At 31.1% G+C, this 9,207-nt stretch overlaps 2 protein-coding genes across 2 annotated transcripts in view; one reads left to right on the top strand and one right to left on the bottom strand.

The window, feature by feature from the left end:
• The window catches only part of LOC106679524 (small ribosomal subunit protein uS5), an 8,163-nt gene extending 4,689 nt beyond the window's left edge, over positions 1–3,474 (top strand). Inside the window, exon 6 of the mRNA XM_014418739.3 lies at positions 3,254–3,474. Within this exon, the coding sequence (XP_014274225.1) occupies positions 3,254–3,408 (155 nt within the window). The 3' untranslated portion in view covers positions 3,409–3,474. The remainder of the gene's footprint in view (positions 1–3,253) is intronic.
• Positions 3,475–6,983: 3,509 nt separating this feature from the next.
• LOC106679565 (zinc finger X-chromosomal protein) overlaps positions 6,984–9,207 on the bottom strand; it is a 7,111-nt gene continuing 4,887 nt past the window's right edge. Inside the window, exon 7 of the mRNA XM_014418793.3 lies at positions 6,984–8,832. Coding sequence (XP_014274279.1) covers positions 7,748–8,832 — 1,085 coding nt within the window. The 3' untranslated portion in view covers positions 6,984–7,747. The remainder of the gene's footprint in view (positions 8,833–9,207) is intronic.

Here is a 9,207-nt window from a genome sequence, read left to right as displayed (position 1 = left end):
AAAATGTTTCGATATGTAAGGGAGATGCAGACTTTATCAACTTTATGATTGACGGAATTCTCTGTCAAATTTATGTAAATGGACTCTGAGATGAGACGTTTGGTGTGGTGGGGGACAGTGGCAAGAATGGAAGGATTGTCGAAATTAAAAGTATGGTTCAGGTTTAATGCGTGCTCTGATAATTTAGATGCAAGTGGATTACAGAAGTTAATGAAAGTTTGTGCTGGGAAATGCGGTTCTTAAGTTGGTTTTTAGTTTCGCCAATATAGAAGGAATTGCAGCATGGGGTTGAACAGGGTATTCGGTAAACCACATTGGAACGATGTAAGGAAGGAATTGGGTCTTTTAATTTGGAAAAAAGATAGGAAATTTTATTGTGGGACTTTAAGCCAAGACGTAGGGTGGGAATAGTGGATCTTAAAGACTCCTCCAAATACCAACCGTCACTTTATTTTTACTGCCGTCAAAACAGGTATGCATTCTGTCTCATCATTTGATTTGTGTTTTTTTCCTTTTTACTTCTCTTTATTTGTATTTTCTTTAATATTTCTTCTCTTATCTATCTGTTACTATTACCCTTTTCATTTACTATTTACAACCTTTAATTTTTCTTATTATATCTTACTTTTTTACATTTTATACCCCTGTTATTTTACACTTATGTTTTTTCTCTCTTTTTTTTTTTTTCCTTTTGTAACTATGTGTTTGTATCTTTTTTCCCCTGACGAAGCCCTGCAACATGGGGCGAAACGTTGGCTCAATAAAATAGTATAATTATCTACTATTTAATTTTTTTTTTACCGCACCCGGATCCATATGTCCGTGAATATCCATTCATTTATTGTATTTTTAGTTTTAAATTTGTATATAATGAAAAACTAATTGTTTGTGTAGAGAATTTATGGCCTTGAGGCCATTGTAAGAATTCAATTTTCCATTTTTTTTAACATCGCCTCCTGATACTTTTTTGTTAATTAATTTTTCTCATTGTTAAATATAGTTCACTTAGGTTGTTATGATAGTTATGTCTTAGCAATTTTAGTTCTCAGCAGAGGAATAAGTTAGTGGGATGGTTTATTTGGTCTTGAGATCAGTTTTCTTTGACTACGTACAAATGTTTTTAGCCTAGCAATTTTTTTTTTAATATCAGTTTCATTACTGGATGAATTTGCAATTATTTAATGAGTTACAATGATAAGCTCTTCCTTATTAAATTTCTTTATTTCAACTAATATATATAATGTATGTATGTATTATTTCACCATCTACATCAATGACCTTCCTCTCCTTAATCCAACATTCTCAATACCATTTGTACACTGATGATCTCCAAATTTACCTTTCCTTCCCACCTTCTGACCTATTGGTTTCCCCGGAGAAGCTTCAAGTGGACTCGAATTAGTCACTGGCCACAAGAAAACAAGTTTAAGCTGAATGCAGAGAAGACTAAGGCAATCGTAATAAGATCTAATCACCCCCTGAAAACCATTCCTCATATTCCAACCTTACTCCTAAACAACAATCCGATACAATTCCATCCATATGTTAAAAACCTTGGTGTCACTATAGACGAAACTCTCCTGGAAAAACCACGTTTCCCATATTTCCTGTTGTACCTTCTCCACCCTAAAACGTTTAAATTATCTTCGTCACCTACTTCCTTTTGAAACCCGTAGGCTCCTGGTTACTTCCTTAATTTTCCCCCACTTAGATTATTGCTGTGTGGTTTATGGGGATCTCGAAGCAAAATTAAAATGGTTAATTAATTGCTTTGTACGATTCAGCTTTGGGGTCCTCAGGGACGCTTCACCTCTATCACCTGATTTTATGAAGAATTGAAGTGGCTTTACCCCTCCTTTCATGGTAAATATTTTCTTGTTTCCTTCCTCTACCAAATTATCCAATCTCGCCGTCCATCATACATCTCTGATATCCTTCAATTTAAATCCTCAGTGCATTCCCGCTCACGGCCTTTAGACTTATATGTAACTGCCCATTGAAACACAGGTTTTGGTAGATCTTTTCTCATTCTCTCCTCTTCACTATGGAATTCTATTCCCTCCTTCATTCATAGTTCTAATACCCTTCCAAACTTCAAATCGTGTATCTTTGACCACGTTCTGTCCACTCAATTCCAGAAGAATAACAATTGACAAGGTTTATATATTTTCTGCAATTAATGCTTCAGTTTTTCGTTTTAACTTGTAAATATGTATATTACCAGAAATTGTACCTTTCCATTTATTACTTTTAGTTTAATTGTATTTGATTTTTTATCATTTTTTTCTCCTTTTATTTATTATCAGAAGTTAGTGCAAAATTTTAATTTTATATACTTTGTTAATTATTGTGGTTCATTTTTATGTTTTCGAATTCACTGTTTTATTATATTTTATGACATTTATAATTTCATTTTTATTTTGTACTTTATTCTTAGGCTTTAAAGCCTAATTCTAACGTCTGTATATTATTCTAAAGGAATCAATCTCAGAATAAATTAAGATTATTATTATTACAACTCATTAAATAAATTGTCATTTTCTGCTGGTCAATCTTTAAATTAAGCCTGTTACATTTTTTGTTAATAGTAATTCTATTATAAAATAAGAAGAAAGGAGGTCTCATTGAAAATCTTATCCATTAACCTCATTACTTATTTTTATTAAATACCAACTGGTTATCATTCCATACCAACACAGTTATGTGAAACCCCAGTTAAGCTTTGGTCATTTTTTGTAACCATTCTGAGCTTGTTAACGACAGACCACTGTTGTTTGTGTGTGGTAGTATATTTGAATATTCCATTGTGGACTTTAGTGGTTGTATATTGGTAAATGTTGACATTTAGGCCAATTATTATACCCTTTCTTACCTTTAAAAAAAAAAAAATTGACATCTTTTATGATCTATCATTATAATATGGTTGATATATATATATATAATATTCTACAGGTATTTATACTTATTTTGTATTATTTACAAAGATTCTTTTCTTTTTGTGTGAATGTATTAATAATTTTTTTTTTAAACTAATGTAAATGAAGTTTTTGAACTTTGTTTACATTTGTTAATAATTAATTCTATGTCTAATTTATGGGACTGACCTCATCATAAACTATGAATTATCTTGTGAAATTCATAAAACATAGTTATAAAACATTTTACAAACCTAAAAAGATAACTTTATCTGACCTCCATCATGTTTTGATTGATATCTATGATCAAATATTCATTATTTATTTTCTGTTTCTAGCTAAAGCAACGTATGCAGCCATAGCTAAAACTTATGCATACTTGACACCTGATCTGTGGCGCGAAGTTCCATTGACCAAGGCTCCGTATGCAGAGTTTGCTGACCACCTCGCCAAGAACCATGCTCCAGTCAGAGCTCCTGCTGCAACTGACTGAAGTGTTAGTCTCCATTCATAATGTCATCTTTATGAGACTCTAAAATAAACAACCCTGTTGATTTTATATGTTTATTAATTTTTCATCCCTGTATTGTCTCTTGATTTATACTTATATTTAGTTCTTAAAGTTAAAATGTACTTAAATGACTTTAAATAAAAAAAAAGACAACTCAAAAATGAAATACAAAATAGAAAATGTTCATACAGTAACTGAAGCTGTGATATCTATATATAAAGATTTTTCTGAACCTAAGATGACAGCCTAAGCCATTAATGAAGCAATATTTCATCTTTAGCATATAACTTTTTCAATAAATTAATTAAAATTATGATCAAACAATTATTTTTATTTGGACTTAATTATATTACTGGGCTGTCGTACCACCAGACTCAAATGTGTAATTTTAGTTTTTGAGTTAGATTGTTCATACACAAACCATTTCGCAAGACTTGTTATTTGGACTTGGTGACCTCAAAACTTTTAATTCTGTCGACAACTAGTACACTTCCCCATACAATATATTACATATATATGTATAAGGTATGTAAAAGTAAATTAATCTTCACTAGTGGTAGAATTGTGAAATGGTCCTGGCAAAGAATGGTTCAAAAACTCGTTTTCCTCATTTTCATTAAGGATATTGCTTGTTCTTTTAATTCAGATGATTTTTGCACAAGCAGTAAATGCTATTATGCGGATCGAATTAATTAATGTTATATAAAGGTTCTAACAGTCAATTCTTATTTGCAAACAAACAAAATAAACATTTTAAATTATTGACTACATAGTATAAAACAAAATATTAGTTTATAGAATTTTAACAATAGAATAGTTGATATAATTTTAATAAATGAATTTTATGTGTAACATTAATATATTGTAGATGATAAGCCTGAAGAAAAAATGATAACTGATACTTCCATCTAGTAATGTTTATGAAACCAAAGAATTTTAATAAGATGACTTGGGTGTACAAGTAGAAAAAAGTTTGATACTTTACTAGAATGTTGAATATCTATGCACATATACATACATGTGAACAAAATTATAGTTACATTTTTGTAGGTTTAAGTTTCTCTAGGGAGAATTAATATCAACCATATTCTTAGCAGTGAAAATCATTAAAACTTTGTATATTAAGTATATTGTGGGAAGGAAACAATACTAACCCTCTAAAGGAAGGGTGGCACCACTTCCACATCCTCCCATTAATCCTCAGGCCACCAAGTTTTTTTTTTCCCAGCTCAGTTCCTTCTTGCTAAGACCCTTTCAGTTTAGCTCTGGGATCCCAAACCTCTATAAATACCTGCGCATTACAGGTCTTTTAGGTCCCTGAGTTCCTACTTCCTTCACCACTCATGTATTTCAAAATCTGTTTTTTAATTCCGATCAATAGAAAATACATATGTGCTAATGGGCATTTTCTACTCAAAATTGAATATTGCAACAATTAGTTTCTTAATTAAGTGAATAGGAAAAGCCAGTAGACAGCAGGATAAACTCCTGGCAAACATCTTTTGCACGACTTGACAGAACACCTATGAAAGAATTTACAACAATCACACAAAAAAAATGTATATAATGTCAGCAAGGCTGACCTAGGAATAATCAAAGAATTAGCTGGTAATGTAATTGATCAGAGAACGCAACACCTACAAAAATTGCTGCTACTTCCTTCTCTTCAGTGTTCTAATTGCATTTATGAAGAGAATGCTCATATGGTATGCAATGACATTAATTAGTGTAATTTTAATTTATTTGTAAAGAAGAGTATGTTTACATAATTAGGATTTGCTTACGAACTTCTCTTCAGTAAATATATACATATTTTTGTTCCTCAAATTAACTCAAGCCGGGTCAAGAGCATGACAAGTCCTCTTATAGCGTATTTTCAGAAATTGCTTTGTGAACTTTTTTTACAATTAAATAGAACTATTTTATCTCTGGGAGAACTCTTGTATTAGGTATGTTTCCTTCTCTTTAATTCATTCTAACTATAAGCGATATCATGCTCATTCATATACACGTATAATACTATCAACGAAGTCAATTCAACACAATTGGTAAAGCTGCATATATTAAAATTACTATCTTTAAGTAACAATTTATGTAATTAATTATGATGCTGCACTTGAAAATATCACTTTAGTTTTAGTTCTGAGATGTTTGTTACAGCTGGGCTGTACATGATTGGATATTATGGCAGGCTATGAACTTTCAGTGGGAACCTATGGGTAAGAATAATTTGAAATATGAGCCATTCGCTAAAAAAACTTAACATATTCAGAAATGGACAGATTATATTTAAAAATATTCTGAGCTCAAATTGTTCTAAAATTTCTTGGCATATCACAATTGAGAAATAAAACTATGGATTGGTCAAGTCTTAAGCTCAAAAAATTGCTACACATGGACAGATTAAACAAATTTATACAGTAATTTTCAGGATCTTGAGCTTGACTTTCAAAACATTCACGCTATCTAGTTGACTAATTTAAAGGCATCATTAATGATAATGGGCTCAATTGTCGCCTAAGTATCCCATGGCAACAATGGCAATGTGGAAGCTGACCCTTCAGGTTTGTACTGTGCCTAATTGGTGTACTATCTCCAAAACAGTTCATTTTAGGGCTTTAAAACACATGGCTCAACTTACATTCCGTGGGAATGTACTTGGGTATTGATGTCCATGTAAAACTCTATAAAACTCCATTTGAACTGTATCGACCCGCTGACTTACCAGAGTTCTGACCTCTCACATTTTTTAATGACATTAATTAAAGTTCCAGTAAGAATTTAAGCACCAAAATTGAGGTTTGTCACTTCTCCATGAAATTCTCTTGTAATCTGGGAAAGCACTATAGTGTGTATACAACAGGATGTTTAATGATGCGAAAATATTTTTTCTAGTGTCTCCTAAATTAAAAAATTCATGAATTTCCGAGTTCAAAAATACATGAAATAGTAGTTTTTTGAAAAATTAAATTTTTTTCCTCTATATTTTTAAAAACTCATAATATAAGCCAAATTTTTAATTATCCAAAATGTGCTTTAAGCACATTTTTCTATAGCTTAGAGCTGGATGAGTTCATGCTCCATTTGCCATATTCTTACAGGTAAGCCAAAAATAGCTTTGTTGGAGTATTTTAAGTTTTCTTTATATCATCTAGATCAGACTCAATACATATAAATATAATATCTCGAAAAATAAATAAAAATTATTTCTTTACCGCCTTAACTAGTTTTTGGTGAATCAGAAGTTAATTACTAATTGGCCATGAATGAAAAATTGAGTATATTTATATAGAATTTACTTCATCTGAAGCAACAAGCTATATTAACCTATTATATAACATATAAATGTATCCTTTTATTGCCTTAAGTCATTAATTTGGACAACATGCTGAAATTAATCTGTTATGTGGCATCAGGTTTTTTTAATCTTCCTTTAAATTGAGTATAGTATTTAGCATAGTTGGTAGAACTGTTACTCTGTCAGATGACATTATTTAGCTAAGACCTAGTGATGTGATGGATAATCAATCATTATTTATGAAATAAATAAAACAAACTTAAACATCAAAGTCATGTTAAAAGTTTTTATTAATATAACAATTATTTTTATTTAAACTTATTTATCTCCTCTGTAAAAATATTGGTTCATTCTTGTGATTTCAGTACGAGAAAGTATTTTTAAATTATGGAAATCTTCAACAAAAGAATAAATACAGCTACTTTGCTCAGCCACTTCTAAGTAGCCCACGCCTTCAATATGATCATCATTACCACCAAATATTTTATTGGCTTCAACTAATAGGGACAGTGCAAGAAAAAATCAATAACACAATTAAAGAATATAGTTTTGAGACAATAAGTTCTCAAATATTCCGGAACCTCTTGAAACCTACCCATAATATTCAATTAATCAAGAAATGCTGGTCCTATCTATCTCATGGGTTTTCATTACTACCTCCAAAGTCCTCTCTCTTGAAAGAGGATCATTTGAAATATGATGTCTAGCTTTTCCTGGTGAACCAATCTCTTTCATATTTCGATTGATACTGTTTACTTTGAAGTGCACTATAAAAACAATGCTACTTATTATGAACAGCCACATGCTAATAAGAGAATTCAATAATACAGATTATCAAACGACTCTGGTTCACTCTACTCTGAGAAGCAATAACGTGTAGAACGAAATAAACACAGTGAGTTTTCAACCAGTGTATGTTACAGTTATTTCTATACCATTACATCCTTCAGGCTAATGCAGAGTTATCACTCCATCAGTGTGTGGTTCACCATTTCTTAAAAGAAATCAAACTATTTTCATACTTTAAGTGACAGAATTGTGAATCCTCGAGGTCTCAGTAGTATGGCGTGTCAACATATGCTGCTTCAAATGGCTTTGCGTTGCAGCACCATACTCACATATTGAACATTGATAGGGCCTCTCTTTAGTATGTTTAATCATTATATGAGTTCGTAAATATGAAGCTCTTGGTGTTTTATACTCGCAGAATGAACATTGGAGTTTTTCGTTGGTGTGTTGGTTTCTTACATGGGCTTTTAAACTGGATGGACAAGCACTTCTGAAATCGCATATTGTACAAGAAAATGGCTTTTCATCAGAATGACGAACCCTAATATGCCTTTTTAAGTCACCAGATTGTGTTGATTTGTGATCACAAAAAGGGCACTTGTGGGGTTTCTCATTTGTATGATGAACTCTAATATGTGTTTGTAAATGACTAGATTTAGCTGTACTGTAACCACATAATTGGCAGTGGTGAGGTTTCTCATTTGTATGGTGCGTCATTATATGGATTTTTAAATTACTCGAGTGAATATATCTATAGTCACAGAACTGACATTTACGAGGTTTTTCTTTTGTGTGGTGAGACATCATGTGTGTTTTCAAATAAGTAGACCTTGCAGTTTTGTAATCACACAAGGTACATTGATGCGGTTTTTCCGTAGTATGCTGGGTCACTGTATGAGTCTTCAAAGCACTTGGCTGAGTACATTTATAATCACAGAATTTACATTTATACGGTTTTTCATTAGTATGCTGTGACATTATGTGACGTTTCAAGTTTATTGACCAGGCAGTAGTGAAAGAACAAACTGTGCACTTGAATGGCTTATCCTGATTGCTTTGATTAATCAATTTTTTCATTAGACTTTCTAGATATTTTTTCATATTTTTAGTCAATTTAATACCTGTTTTTTCAGATTTAATTATGTCTGACTTAATTCCTTCTCCCATTTGTAGCCTCTTCCGTTCTCTGCGTCTTCTTTTTTTCATAATAATTTTAATTTCTGGTATATGCACAAGTTTCATGTGTGATTCAAGAGATCTCACACTATTGAACTCTATTCCACAATGGAAACAAGTATATACAATGCAATTTTCAGTACCTAGAAAAACATAATACAAAATAATCAATTAAATAATATACAAAAGCACTCAAATAATTTTAAAATAATACAATACTTAGTTTTAAACAATATATTTATCAGCTTCAATTTTAGTCCATATTAATTCAATAATACACAATTTTTCTCTCTTTGTATTAATGTTCTATCCAGTATACAAGCATACATTTTAGCACCAGAATCATAGCTTTTCAAGAAAAGAAGTTTCAAATTGATAAGCAATAATTTTAATAATAAGTCAACTAATGTTAGCCACCCTAAAAGTTGAATGAAATTTAACAAAATGATGTTCGATTCTGTTTAAACCTGTAATGAATACTCATAATGTTGTTTATATATAAACCTAAGTATTTTTAT

The sequence above is a fragment of the Halyomorpha halys genome, unplaced genomic scaffold (genome assembly GCF_000696795.3).
Source record: "Halyomorpha halys isolate HHAL.00 unplaced genomic scaffold, Hhal_1.1 Scaffold208.1, whole genome shotgun sequence".
NCBI classification, from domain to species: Eukaryota; Metazoa; Arthropoda; class Insecta; order Hemiptera; family Pentatomidae; genus Halyomorpha; species Halyomorpha halys.
The sequence above is the reverse complement of the archived record's forward strand: the minus strand, read 5'-3'. Positions and strand labels throughout refer to the sequence as shown.